The sequence below is a fragment of the Equus caballus genome, chromosome 7 (genome assembly GCF_041296265.1).
Source record: "Equus caballus isolate H_3958 breed thoroughbred chromosome 7, TB-T2T, whole genome shotgun sequence".
NCBI classification, from domain to species: Eukaryota; Metazoa; Chordata; class Mammalia; order Perissodactyla; family Equidae; genus Equus; species Equus caballus.
In genome coordinates, this window is record NC_091690.1 from 32,300,506 (window position 1) to 32,315,421 (window position 14,916).

Below are 14,916 nucleotides of genomic sequence, written 5' to 3' on the forward strand. Positions count from 1 at the left end.
GCACTGGTTTCTAAGAACTCAGTACATATTAGCTAGATATGTTTTTTTTACTCCATCCTATCTTGTATCCATCCATCTAAGATAAGTTTCTGTTGAATCTGGTTTTCATGTTCTCTCTCCAAACATAAAGTGTGCGTGCTACTGGTGATCATATAAACATGATGCCTATTTTTTTTTACCGTGGAATACTACTCAGCCATAAAAAAGACAAAATTGTGCCATTTGCAATGATATGGATGGACCTTGAAGGAATTATTCTAAGCGAAATAAGCCACACAGAGAAAGACAAACACCATAAGATTTCACTCATATTTAGAAGATAAACAAACATGGATAAGGAGGACAAATTAGTGGTTACCAGAGGGGGACGGGGTGGGCGGGGTGTGAAAGTCGTAAAGGGGCACATATGTATGGTGATGGATAAAAACTAGAGTATTGGGGGTGAACTCGATGCAGTCTATACAGAAACTGATATATAATAATGTACACCTGAAACTTACAAAGTGTTATAAGCCAATATGACCTCAATAAAATAATTTTCAAAATATCTATTAATTATAATTGTTACCATGAATAGCTCTGGTAATAAAAGCTTATAAGACTGGTGTATTCTTCTGGGCATTCGTTTATTTGATCTTTTTGAAATCTATCTTACAATATCTTTAGTGGATAGCAATCACAAGGCTTAACAGTATAAATAAACATGAGTATTTATACGTATTTATTCATTAATCAAACAATTTTATACATTAGGGGCATTTATTTACTTGAAGGTTTGTAAGTTTTAGGAACACATAAAGGGCTGAAATATGAGAACAGTAGGAAGTCTTAGAGGAATTGCTATGGAAACATCAGAGGAGAGAGAACAAACCAAATAGGAGACTTTGATAAAATTCCATGAGAACAAATGTAGAGAGAGAACAGCAGGAAATGAGAGGATGAGCAAAACAACTTATTGACAGCCTGTTCTGAACCAGTGCTGAGTATTCTACGTGATAACACAAATAACTGTTTTTCAGAAAAGGAAATGACTCCCAGAACTGGATGAAAATAAGCAGCATTCTACGACCAACATACACTGGCATAAATGAGGGCATATGTGTTACATTGATGGGTGCTGAAGTGAATTGGATACTGTTCTAATAATGCGCAGATCTCTCTCTTTTATGCAAATATGCTTTTCATATTCAGGAGAAGATAATTTTCTTAAAAGTTTACTCTTTTGGCGGCTGGCCCAGTGGTGTAGTGATTAAGTTCACACACTCTGCTTCAGTGGCGCAGGGTTCCTGGGTTCAGATCTCTGGCACAGACTCACATACTGCTCGTCAAATCGTGCCGTGGTGGCTACAATCTTCCAAATAGAGGAAGATTGGCATAAATGTTAGCTCAGGGATAAAACTTTACTGTTTTTATTGATCATAATCAGGTGTATTAGGTAGGATAAAATTTGTGTGGCACAAAGCCCAAATAGCTGTTACAAATCATAGAGAAATTCATTACTTTCTCATGTAAAAATCTGTGCTAATATAGCATTTCTACTTCATGAAAGACTCAGGGATTTAGGATCCTTCTAGCTTGTTGCTTCTCTATTCTTTCACTTATTGCCCTAGTCCTCATGGTCCAACATGGCTCAGAATATATCTGCATTCTCACCAGTAGGTAGGAAGAGGGGAAAGTGAGTAGGGGAGACCATTCTTTTCTCCTTGAAAGGGTACAATATTGTGTTGCACACATTCCTTGCATCCCATGGGCCAGAACTTAGTCATGAGGTCACATCTAAATTAAAGGAAGCTGGGAAATGTTTTTATTCTGAATGACCATAGACTTGACTAAACTTGGACTAAACTTGAGAAGGAATATTGGAGAATACTTAGCAAGCAACATTAAGGCACAAGGACAGATGTTTGAACGGAGACTCCTAATCTAAAGTAGTCTCTTCATTCTCTGTTACACTACTTATCCTGTTTTCCTTAAGCACTTTCACTACCAGATTTTGCTTTTGCTTATTTTCTTGTTTATTTGTTTTTTTTTTTTTTAATATTTCTTTTCCTTGCAATGTAAGCTCCAGGTGGGTAAAGATTTTTGTGTCTTGCTATTGCCATAATGTCAACGTCTAGAACAATGCCTTACATATAGTAGAAGCCCAATAAACATACGTTGATTAAAAGAATGCATTATATGTTTCTCTTTCAAAAGTTTGATCATTGGGTTTATTAAATAGTTTATATGAAAAGATGAAATTACTTATTGTTTTTAAACAAAATATGAATAAACAGATAAATAAAATGCATTCATATTTTAATAGCTATAAAGATCAGTTTAATTGTGTTCATACTGCCAGGTTCAGAGACTTTTCATATAATTATCTTTCCACTAACCGGCACATTATGTATGTTTCTTGATTCGGTTCCTTCCAACCAAACTGCCATGTCTGGTCTGTGGCAGACATCTAGTTCTAATCTCTTTAGTCCAGCTGGATCAGGTGACGAACTCTGCCCACTTTTCCAGCTTCTGACTCTTGTTGCCCAGATACTTCAGCCAAGAGAAAAACATTATAGCTGAGAGAGACAATGCTAGACATAATTTCTACCAAGAGAAAAGGATCATTCCCTCTCATAATTAAGCTTGGTATATGTAAAGAACATAATTCTAGGGTCAAATAATGATAAAATAGAATTTCTGCTTATATTGTGCTTTATTATATAGGTATATATGCGTGTGTGTGTGTGTGTAGACATATCCATTACTTTCACATCCATTAAGACCCATTGGATTTTTAAATACAACCCAGGGAGGTAGGTATGGCATTAGCTCATTTCATAAAAAAGAGAACAAACTCAGAGTGAGTAAATGTGGCAGAATGAATACATCGCAGAGACCAAAATCAAGCTGTGTCTTCTATACATATCGTATTTTCTTTACCCTGTACAGATTCTCAGCAGCAATTTGACATCTTTTTAAAGCCTGAGATTTAATAGGAAAACAAAATAAAGAAAACATAGGAAACCTGATCACTTCCAGTGTCCTTTAGCCAGAAAAATGAGCACAGATCTCAATTACTTACATTGTTACCCTCCAAAACTTGGTTTTATAATCTTGATGGCAAACCCATAAGTGACACATGACTGGAAGACTTGGATCCTGTGGGTATTGCCCTGGATCCTCCTCCTCTTCACCCTATGCTGTAGGGAGGATACAATCTAGGGACATATGACTCAAATTACAGATGAAGATTCAATAATATAATGCCCATAAAGTTCAGGGCCTACCACGCAGTATTATTAGCAGTGGGTAATACACACTAAGCCCTTTGTGATTTAGTCTATTACAGAAAGGGTTTTTGTTTTTGTTTTGTGAGGAATATTGGCCCCGAGCTAATATCCCTTGCCAATCTTCATCTTTTGCTTGAGGAAGATTGTCCCTCAGCTAACGTCTGTGATAATCTTTCTCTATTTCATACGGAATGCCTCCACAGCGTGACTTAAAGATTGGTGCTAGCTCCCCGACAGGCATCCAGGCCTGCAAACCCAGGTCCCCCAAGCTGAGCCTGCAAATGTAACCACTAAATGTAACCAGGCAGACCCAAGAAATGCATAGTTTTTGAAGTCATTGTCGATGTTACTGTTACAGCATTTTCACTTGAAGAAAAAAAATACCTTCCCTTTGCCTATCCTCTGATTGCTCCCTAGCCTAGAACAGGCAAAGGAAAAAGCAATAGTTCCAGGGTGGAAGAATTTTCCGTTGATCCAGAGAAGAGCGAATGTTAGACTAATTGTTTAAGAATTTCCCGTCGATCCCTTAGTCTTGTAATCGCTACTTTATAAACGGTCCCTAGAAGGGGGAGGGCCTTCCTGGAAATTTTGACTGCAGCTGTTTTCTCTTTGCTGTGACTCCGAGCCTCCGACCTACAGCGGAAGGTAGGTGACCAGGCTGCCCGCGCTGGGGCTGGCTCCCATCCCTGACCTCTGAGGACTTGGACCCGCCCATTCTAACTCGCTTTCTCCATCTCCAAATCTCTCGGGGTTTGTTTAAACTGCAAGCCCAAGGGGCGGGGAATTTAGTCCTGGGGTGCAGTCCCCGGGGGGGTGTCTGCAGTTTGGCAGTTTAAGGGAATTTTGTGGGGGGAGGTGGGGGTGGAAGGGGGATTTAGCCATCTTCTAATAATCTCCAAGTTCCTCTTCCTACTTTCCTTTATTTTTACTTAACATTTCTTTCTTTCATACGGACAATTGATGTTTTCTCGGTTTTATGTAACTTTATGTTGTGGAAATGGAGCTTCAAACTCCGCTTCCCCCAACCTCGATCTTATTGTAGCCCCTCAGCTCTTCTATATGGAAATTTAAGGGACCGACTCTGATCCCTTCTGTTAACACTTGGACGCTGAAAATCTAGGACTGAAAATGTAGGGATTAAATCATTCTCGGTTTCTATCCAAGCCCCATTCCACAAACAAACCGCCTGCTTGGCTGGGCACCAGGTTCTCCACTTCTCCCCTGCAACAGGCTGCAGGGGTGTGGTGCGCTGGGCCACCCTGCCCCTTCCTCCCCCAGGTGTGGCTGAACAGTGCTGGGCCTGGACTCCTGGATGTCTGAGGGTCCACGTAACACGCAGCCCTTCTGCTCAGTGAGTCGCCCTCTATTTTCCCAGCTGCCTCAGATTCAAGCCTTTGACCTGTTCAGCTGCTGTGGCCAACTTTGCCTACTTGTTGCTAGGTGCATTTCCGAAATGCATCCTGAGGGACAGAGAACTAATTCTGACCCAGCTTAGTTTGTACTGGGAAGGGTCAGGGAGAGGGTGCAGAGCAGCAAATTTCCCTCAGTGAGGGATTTGTCCTGGGGTTAGAATCAGGAAGTAAGGCTGTTTCTTTGTAGGAGACACCCCTCTGCTTCTGTCAGCTCACCTGAAAGCCATCCTGGTGAGTCCTGCTGAGCCTCAGAGCACCATTTGGTAGCCTGAGACAATTTCTTCAGCTGTTGTATCCCTGTGTCCTGTGACCTTCTACGTTAAGCTCCCTGCTGGTGTTATTAGAAATTCTTCCCTCCCCCACTCCCCCTGTTCTGCCAGACAACTTACCCCAGTCAACTGTCTTCATGGAAACCCTTTTCCTGAGCAGCCTCTTCTCTGCCTACAGCCACTACTGCCCTCAGTGTTTCTATCAAATGTGAGCCATGTTGCCACTCTCAGTTTTTATTCAATTCCTCAAAATAAAAACAGTCACAGAACAAAAAGTCTGATTTGTTGGCATTGATTTGTGGGGACAGGGCATGGTGTATAAGAAACATTATTTCCATCAAAGGGATGAGCAACATAGACATTGCTCTGGATTGGGGTAGGGTGTGATGTTTTAAATGGTGATTGGGATGAGCATTGAGGGCCTAGAAAGAGTCCTGCCAAAAGCTTCAGTATCCTTGAGGGGAGTGTTCTTCTAGGAAAGAAGCTTGCCTTTCTCAAGAGCCCACATGTTTTACTGGCCTGTAGGTTCCTGAGTGAAGGTTGTGGTTCCCAGTGACTCATCTGCTCCAGAGACTCTAGATAAGGACATTAGTTTCACTTTTTTTCAGCATTCTCTGTGCACCAGGTAATTCCATTTTAATTCGTAAAGCTGTATTTTGAGTGAAAGTCCCCTTCATTGATGCTGGAGATTGCAGCTCAGGTCACCCTTTGACAGAACAGGGAGAGGCAAGCTCACAAATGATTCAGTTCAGAATGGTCAGCGGGCAGCTTCTAGTGGTAGTAAGGCCAATGAGTAAGACCAGACCCATCTATTGATTCTCTGGATTAAAGAATCATAATTTAAATCATAATCTAGGTAGATAATTTTGTCTCTTTGTTCCCATATCACATGAAATGGTTGTCTAAGTTTATAATAAAATTTGGAAGATATGTTTAGTATGACCTGATTTAAAATAGAGGACATGTTGCATGTATGGTGTTTGTACATATATTAGAGTATCTTGGATGGAAGCAACAAACAGTGGTTTCAATTATGCGCCTCAAATGAAAAGTGACAAGGTAAGTGATCTAAGTTGCAGGGATCCCCTTTGGATCAGGCAGCTTCTTACATGCAGGTCTCTGAATACCATGATCCAAAGTAACAGTCAGGCTCTATTTAACAATAGTAACAGCAATAACAGGAACAACACTTATGTCAATCATCATTGATTAAATGCTTCCTATAGGCAGGCTCTCTGCTAGAGACTTTACATATATTCATTCATACGTGCATATACGACATATAGGTATTATGGTTTTCATTTTAAAAAGAGAATATTGAGGTTCAGAGGTGTTAAGGTAATTAGACTTATTCAATGTACCTAAAGAGCGGTATATTAAATACACTTTTGAAAAAGAACTGGTGTTTGAACCAATCTCACGAGGTGTCACAGATTTCCTGTTTATTTGATGCTTAGTGAATCTTACAGCTTTCCCACCTGGATCTGGCATTTGGAAGTGATCTTACTATTGGCATCTTTGTCTCCTTCTTTTCAGCTTCTTCCTCCTTCCTATGTCCATTGTTAACCCTCTGATATATTCTTATGCAAGACAAAAGTACATAAGATATTAGTATTTGAATAGATAATCCCTAACATGTCATCTGTTCATGACATGTCTTTTCCACAGTAACCCTGTGTCACCATGGTGCACCCCTGTGGCCTCCTAACCCGGCGAGAAGAGCCAGGTAAGCCTCATTGGTGACTGTTACTTGCCATCGAATCTTTGGCACCTAATGTAATGCCATGCCTGCAGGAGGCATTCTGTTAATGTTTGTTGAACTCTTGAACTCTGGTCTATTTCCAGTGCCACTCAAGAGCATCTCTGTGACCTTGTCCATTTGTGAGTTTGTGGCTGGTGTGTCTGCTACCTTAAACTATGAGAATGAGGAGAAAGTTCCTTTGGAGGCCTTCTTTGTCTTCCCCATGGATGAAGACTCAGCTGTCTACAGCTTCGAGGCCATGGTGGATGGGAAGAAAATTATGGCAGAATTACAGGACAAGATGAAGGTAATAGGAATGAGTACATTATCTTCTCCCTTCTTATTTCTTTAGTGCATGCTCTTTAGGACCTCTAGCAAATGCAGCTTCACAAAACTGCTGATGTTGGATGCTCTTCCTCCACTCCCCTATGACCGCTATTTTCCTAAAATCATTTGGAGGGAAAAATCAATCAGAGACGCTCAAAGTATAGCTGTGAATTTGGTGAGACCAATCACAGTCCCTCCCCCCCAATCATTGTTTTCTGTACCACTTGTTTCTTCATCAGCCATGTCACCTTTGAGACCACCTTTCTTTCCGTTCTCCTTAGGCCCACACCAACTATGAGAATGCCATCAGCCAGGGCCACCAAGCCTTCCTATTGGAGGAGGACAGGTGCTCCAGGGATGTCTTCTGTTGCAATGTGGGGAACCTCCACCCTGGATCCAAGGTGGCACTCACCCTGAAGTATGTACAGGAGCTGCCCCTGGAAGCAGATGGAGCCCTGCGCTACGTGCTCCCAGCTATCCTGAATCCTCGATACTGTCTCTCTGGTGAGTATCCTCTCCCTTTGAATACTAGTGGTTGGTAAGATAATTGGGGAAACCTCCTCAAGGTTGTAGGGGTGCTAAAAAGTGTGGGAAGGGAAAACAGAACTAAGGTAACTTTTTGTAGGATGGTCTGAAGACAGTTGCCTTAATATGAAGACTCCTGTAGTCCCTTTGGAAGACCTGCCCTACACACTCAGTGTGGTTGCCACCATCAGTTCCCAGCATGGCATTGAGAGGATCCAATCCAACTGCCCTTTGAGTCCTATTGAGTACCATGGAGATGATAAGACTTCTGCTCAGGTAATTTATAAGAGAACACTGTTGTTGCCAGTGCCCTTATTCTTTGGGTCCTGACCTTGTTCCTCACTCCGTCTTTCCTAAACATTCCATACTTTTCCATATCAACCCAGAGGGAATCACAGTGTGCTCCTTCTTTATCCCTGTTTAATCTCCAGTGCCTTCTCTCCATTCTTGCTCCTGCTCCTGACCATGCTCACTTCTGGAAGAAGCCTGTAGCCCTCAGCTCTGACCTCAGCCCCAGGCAGCAAGCAGTGATAATTCTAACATGGCTCCTTTGCCTGTTCCCTGCTCAGGTTTCCTTGGCTGATGGACACAAGTTTGATCGAGATGTGGAACTCCTGGTTTACTACAGTGAGGTACATACCCCAAGTGTAGCTGTGGAGATGGGGAAACCCAAAACAGATTCAGGTATTTTCTTTCTCTCTTTTAGTTACCTCCTAAGGGGTAACTCCTGTCTTGGAATTACCCTGAAAATTCCCTCTCTTTTCTTTCCTTCTATCTAGTAGTGGGCAAAACATTGAAATGGCTTACACTATGGCATGCAAAATAGTTGTTTTCAAAGAATATTGTGTGCATATGTCTTGTAGGCAAACTTAAGTGCATCAGTTAATTTGACATAGGGCAAGAAGACATAATTCTTAAGAGGAAACACAGCTAGTTTACAAACAAATGTGACAATGATCGGTCTCTACGTGTGCAAATCAAAGTAAAATAAAATAAAAATAATGAGGTGACATTTTCACTTTTCAAATTGTCAGAGATTTTCAAGTGTGATAATGCCTCATGTTTCAAAAGGTGTGGTGAATCTGGTGCTCTTATAGATTGCTTGAAGCAAAATAACTTTTTATCAAACTTTTGAGAAGAAATTTGGCCATAGATGTCAGTCAAAATAAATGTTTATTTTGGTAATTCCAGTTTTGAGAATCTTATCTAAGGAAATAAATCTAAGTATAAGTAAAAAATGTGCACCGAGGGGCCACCCCGTGGCCGAGTGGTAAAGTTCACGTGCTCCGCTTCAGCGGCCCAAGGTTTTGCTGGTTTGGATCCTGGCTGCGGACATGGCACTCCTTGTCAGGCCACATTGAGGCAGCGTCCCACATGTACCACAACTAGAAGGACCCACAACTAAAATATACAACCAGATATTGGGGGTATTTGGGGAGAAAAAGCAGAAAAAAAATAAAAAAAGATTGGCAACAGTTGTTAGCTCAGGTGCCAATCTTTAAAAAAAAAAAGGTATGCGCCAAAATGTCCTCTGCCATTTTAATAATATCAAAGATTAGTAAAAAATAAAATGTCTTACAGTAGGTAAATTCCCTGTGCTAGGTATACTTGAAGAGTTATTATGTAGCTGCTAAAATAATGTACATTGACAGATTGAAATGATATGGAAAAAAGGTTTCCAAAGAATCTTAAGTAGTAAGTTAAAAGTAAAGTAAGTTATACAGGTAGGTTGCCACACCTATGCACTGGGAAAAACATGTCAAATCACAGGAAGTATTCCAGTAGTAATTGTGATTAAGACTAAGTTTACTTTCATAACTTTTTTTTATCTAATAAATAACTTTTATCGTTTGATCATGACACCTACATGTAATCTCATCTGGAGTTCTTTTTTTGTCTTTTTTTTTTACCGTGGTAAGATTTACCTAATGTAAATAACTTGTTTCAAGTGTACAATTCTGTTGCCTTAAGCATATTCACCTTGTTGTTTAACCATCACCACCATCCATCTCCAGAGTTTTTCCATCTGGCCCTAGTTTCTTAATTTCTAAGATTAATTTTAGTTTCTTAATAAATTTAGTTTTTTTCTTTAATTTCTCTCATTTTCTAAGTTTTCCTTAATATATCTGTACTTTTCTTTGTAATTGTAACTGGTGTAACCCATGACATTCGGTTGCTGTCTTGGGGCCTTACTGGGTTGCCATGCCCCTGGATTGCAGGGACCATGAAGTATAACTGGAGAGATACCACCACTTCTGAAGCATTTGCTACATTATTGGGATGGAAGCATCCTTGAGGACAGTCATAGTCAAAATGCTATGGCTTGGGTTAGGTTCTTCTATAACGACAGCCGCTGTGAAGACAGTTCCCTGTATTGGTCTTCAACAGGCCATCCTTCTCTCTCATTGTTAATGCTTGGCCAAGATAGCTTCATACTTGAGCTCTCAAATTGGAACTCCTTAGTTTGCCCTCACATGTTCTACCATTTTTCCTCAGGGCAAGCTGTCCCTGATAGAGCGTTAGAGGCTCCCGTCCTCAACCAGGTTGGCTCCAGCACCTCTTCCGTGAAGCCCCATTCTTTGTCTTTGTACCTTAGTTACCTGGTTTTGTCCTTTGCTTCTGGTGAGTTCCTCCATGAGATAGTCCTACAACAGTGACCTGGTCTTCAGTCAGGATCATTTTAATCCACCAGAGAAAGATCTATGATGTTGAATCTTAAAGGGTAAGGATTGAAATCTCTTTCCCTTTCCTTTCAAGAAGTTTCCTTGGCCTCTATGCATATTTCCTCATCTGTTCCTTGTAACCGGCTCTGCAGGCCACAGGGGGACATCAGGGGCAATATTTATGAATCTTGTGAATTCCTTCCAGAAGGGCAGCTCCAATCTTGCTTCCTAGATCGTATGTGACGTATGTGATTGTATGTGATATTCCCATCCATACAAAGAAACCAATGACAGGAGGCAGCTTGGCTCACTAAAACCATTTGGATTTCTGCTAAATGAAGCATACCACTACATGATGAAAATACAAAATATGTTTTTTAAAAACTTAGAATGCACTGACCATATTAAGAACATGATGGTTTTTAAAAATCGCATTTATAAATTAATAAAAATAATTGCATAAAAACAAAATTTATAGATAATTTTATAAAATTAAGAGTCTAATCTGAGTGGAGCCCTAGACTGAGTTCCTTAGGTGTATTATATCACTTAACCCTTAAAATAATCTTGAAGTATTACTACTTTGATTCTTGAGTTGAGGCAACTGAGGCTGACAAGCAGAAGAGCTTGCTAGGATTTCAAATGCTTCATTTAAAAATGAGGAAGCTGAGACTCATGAAGCTGAAAATAATTTCAGCCAAGGCATAAGAATTATGTAGATAATAGATACATAGTATGTACCTGACATTTTTCCATACAGTTTAGATATATTAACTCATTTCATTTCATTCTCATGGCAACCTTTGTGACTTCTCAGTACAGCGCCAGTCACGCCATGACCAGCTGTCTCTCGGAATGGAAAGGAGTCCACCTTGTCCATTAAAAAAAAGTTACTTCTTCCACCTTATGTCCAGAGATCTGGATTGTATAAAAGTTATTTTGGGACCAATGTTCTATCAAATATTTGCTGAGCCACACCCATTTTATTTGGAAGCCGGTTTGGTTATCGGGGTACCCCATGGCTAAAAGATTAAACTGAACCAGGTCCTGGAATCATTCTGAATCCCAGGGCTACTGAGAATTTAAACCTATAATCCTGGAATCACTTCATAAAAATTAGATATTGGAGTTTAATTCTATGTCCTCTTATAGTCTCTGAATTGTAAAACCGGGGTTGATATAACCCAAGCATTCTCATTTCATCTCTATCTCAATACTAACATTTCAATTCCTGCATCAGTTTTCACTTACTCCTCAAAATTAAATCATGGCTATGGCTTTGACAACTTGGTGACATGGGCCAGGATCCTGTGGGTCTGCTCTATACCAGCATTTGGATGATGCTATTAGAGTCCAACACACGTCCCAGTGCATCTCTTTCTTTGTTCTGGAGAGTATCGGTAAGCGCTTCATACCCAAAGCAGATGAACTTTCCTTGGTGTATGACACTTATTACACTCTCAGTTCTTTTAAGTTGTCAACATAAGATTTGTCCACATCAGCATAATTCTTTTCAAAGCTGTAATTAAAGACTTAAGAACCTGTGTGATAAATTCCCCATTGATTTGTTTTGAAGAGGTGTCTATGCAAATAAAATAGCTAGATTCTTCTGGCAAGTGCTGGAACATTTTGCCTTAATGTATTTCTCTCATTTGCCTAGCAGCTAGGAAACTAGCATTCAATTATGGTATTTTAATTATTGGTTGCACCTGGTAACTTCTACCCTCTTTCTTTTGTGTGTGTTCCTCTTCTATATCTTTTATATGTTTATAAGTCATCTCAAACCCTTTGCCAGCAGATAGAGTATAAAGATCAAACAGTGTTTTAGATTTGGGTTTTCTCAGCTCCCTATGTAACTCACTGCAATTGATTCTTTGGGTCTTTAGGATTCTCGAGTTCCTTTTTGTCTTACGGTGCCCTTATCCTTTCTGGGTAGATTGTTTGATGGGAGATCCATCGGCGATGGTGAGTTTTTACCCAAATATCCCAGAAGCTCAGCCACCAATCACCTGTGGAGAATTTGTCTTCCTCATGGACTGCTCAGGAAGTATGCAGGGGCCCATGAGTAAACAGGATAAATCTCAGCTGCGCATAGAGGCAGCCAAGGTAAGACTAGTTTTTTTTCTTTTTCTGGTCACATGCTCAGGTGGGGATAAATCTCAGGGGTTAAATTAGGGTCCATCTGGAGCTGCAGGTCTGTTCCCCACCTGAGCTACAGCTAACATGTCCACCTGAGGCTAGCCTTGGGCCATGAGGGCTGTAGGCATGAAGGAGGTGAAGGCCCAGACCTTCAAGAATGAGATTGGCAGGGTCTGTGTCTGAGAGGATCCTCTCTCACTCTCTTTCCTCGTACTCTCTTCTTTCAGGAAACGCTGATTTTATTGCTGAAGAGTTTGCCGATAGGCTGTTATTTCAACATCTATGGATTTGGATCTTCCTATGAGGCATTCTTTCCGTAAGTTGCTAGAAAGGCCATAGAGAATCCAAAAGATAAAGAAAGGACTAGCTTGTTAAAGGAATTACTGCGGAATTGACTTTAGCGTTGGAGGTTTCAGATAAGGTTGTTTATGATGAGTGTATCACAATTCAGGGACTCCATACTGGCCAATGTCCAGTAGCTTTCATGTCACTGGGTGTGTTTGTTTTTCTCAGGAACAGTGTGAAGTACAATCAGCATACAATGGAGGAGGCACTGAGGAGAGTTAATGTTATGCAGGCTGACCTAGGGGGCACAGAAATCTTGAGACCACTCAAGACCATTTATGGGGCATCTTCCATCCCAGGCCACCCTCTACAGGTAAGAATTGCAGCAGAGCTAATAGAAAGGGAGTGAGAGAATGCAATCCCTACTCAAGAATCCATAGCCCTGAGCTTCATTGTAGGATTGTTGAAATATGGTATGTAATTCAGGGTCTTCTAACATGTAGTAAAGATAAAAAGATAAGAGGCCTTTCATAGAATTCTTCTTCCTTAGATCCATGCTGTAAACAATGGAAGTTCTTTTTCTAGAGTGCTTCAAAAGCTTCAGATGAAGCTAGTAGTGTGAGGTGCTGAATATTCGGAGGGTCCTGAACAGACCATGTGAGAATGTTAGGGATCTCCCACCTGTCTGAAGAGGCGTCAGTGTCTCTGGAAAGAAATAGTTGGGTTTTTCAGGGGCAAATTCTGGCATCTTAAAAATGAACTTCACAGAGACTTGAAGAATATCTTCTTTCTTTCTGCAGCTTTTTGTCTTTACAGATGGAGAAGTTATTGACTCATTTAGTGTAATTAAAGAAGTTAGGAGCAACAGTCTGAGGCACAGGTATGAAGAGAATGTCATTTCTGGGTGCTAGACCAAGTAGTGCCATGTGTATTCTAGTGCCACATGATACTAGTGTTGACATTCATTTTAGAGGACAGAATGATTTAAGAATTTTACTTTTACCAGCTGACAGTTTTCTTTCTATATCATTTTTTACATCTCTACTAAAAGATAAAAGTAATTTTCTACAGAACATCAACACAACAAAATCATTGTCTCATTCTCTCTAAATCATAGTGAAAGCAGGAATTGAATAGTAAGACATTTTTTTTTACCATAAACATTTTTATTAAAGTAAAACATACAGAAAACTACACAAATCATAAGTATGCAGCAGGATTGATTATCAGAGTGAACACACGTGTAATTACCACCTAGGTCAAGGACTAGAATGCTACCATTACCTCTCCATCTGTACCCTTTTCCGTCACACCCCATTTCTAATCACCACCCACTTTTTCCTCCCTGAAGGAAGTAGCTTTCCTGACTTATAACACCGTGGATTATTTTCGCTTGTTTTTGAATGAAAATAAATGAGTGATACAGTGTAACTCTGTTTCTGTCTGTCTGTCTTGCTTCTTTCCCTCAGCAGTATGTTGAGATTCATACCTGTATAGCATGGAGTCATAGTTAATATTCATGCCACTGACATTGAAAGAGTACTTGCTAATTATTTTTGTAGAATCTCCATTTATGTTTGTTTAAATTCATTAATATTAAATATTTTTGAAAGAAATAATCTAAAAAGTAATGTTGGGCCTGGCGATGAGTTTGACCACTTAGCTAAAGGTTGTATCTGAAGATAACTTTGATATATTGTAAACATCTTGTTCTCAGCAAATGTTTACTCAGTAGTTTTAGCATTCACTTATGCTTATTGCCCAAATAAAATAGTGATTTTAAAATCCTGTCAGCTTTTACATATTTATTAGTTGACGTCTTACTGTAAAGAAGAGCTTTCCCTTTCTCCCTTCTTCGCATCCTCCCTCCCTTCCTTCCTTTTGCTGTATAAATATGTACTTTTGGATTCTTTCATTATTTTTCAATTTTTTTAAGATACGTTATTCTTATTATTCAGAATCTCAAAATTTCCTGATTTGGCCAGTGGGAGCCCCTTCTAACTTGCTCCTATGTCATTTTCATGTTTCTTTGGTTTATGAATATTTCCTGTCTTTCTTAGAAAAATATGTTTCTGATTCACCTGTACTTTCCCATCCCTGTGCCTTGTTCCTTTTAGTGAAAAAATTGATTAGAAGTCAGTATTTAAGTGTTAGGTGTAACTGTTTGCTACCGGGCTGTTATTGAGTCTAGCCATTTTCAGCAGACGGAACTAACAAATATGTCTAAAAAACACAAATTTTTACTGAAACCCCTACTTCCAAGGTAACAATATAACATTTTTT

At 40.0% G+C, this 14,916-nt stretch overlaps 1 protein-coding gene across 5 annotated transcripts in view; it reads left to right on the forward strand.

The window, feature by feature from the left end:
* Positions 1 to 3,549: 3,549 nt before the first annotated feature.
* Positions 3,550 to 14,916, forward strand: part of VWA5A (von Willebrand factor A domain containing 5A) — a 46,641-nt gene continuing 35,274 nt past the window's right edge. For 4 of the 5 annotated variants that reach the window (XR_011440502.1, XR_011440501.1, XM_070272898.1 and 1 more), the window contains exons 1-10: positions 3,814 to 3,917; positions 6,622 to 6,679; positions 6,799 to 7,001; positions 7,303 to 7,525; positions 7,647 to 7,822; positions 8,116 to 8,230; positions 12,146 to 12,315; positions 12,576 to 12,664; positions 12,862 to 13,006; positions 13,434 to 13,513. Coding sequence is in view for 3 of the 5 variants with exons in the window: in XM_070272898.1 (XP_070128999.1) it covers positions 6,637 to 6,679; positions 6,799 to 7,001; positions 7,303 to 7,525; positions 7,647 to 7,822; positions 8,116 to 8,230; positions 12,146 to 12,315; positions 12,576 to 12,664; positions 12,862 to 13,006; positions 13,434 to 13,513 (1,244 nt within the window). In the remaining 2 variants the exon portion in view is untranslated. Of the gene's footprint in view, positions 3,918 to 6,621; positions 6,680 to 6,798; positions 7,002 to 7,302; positions 7,526 to 7,646; positions 7,823 to 8,115; positions 8,231 to 12,145; positions 12,316 to 12,575; positions 12,665 to 12,861; positions 13,007 to 13,433; positions 13,514 to 14,916 lie in introns of all 5 variants that reach the window. The other variant, XM_001501810.6, reaches the window with a different exon arrangement.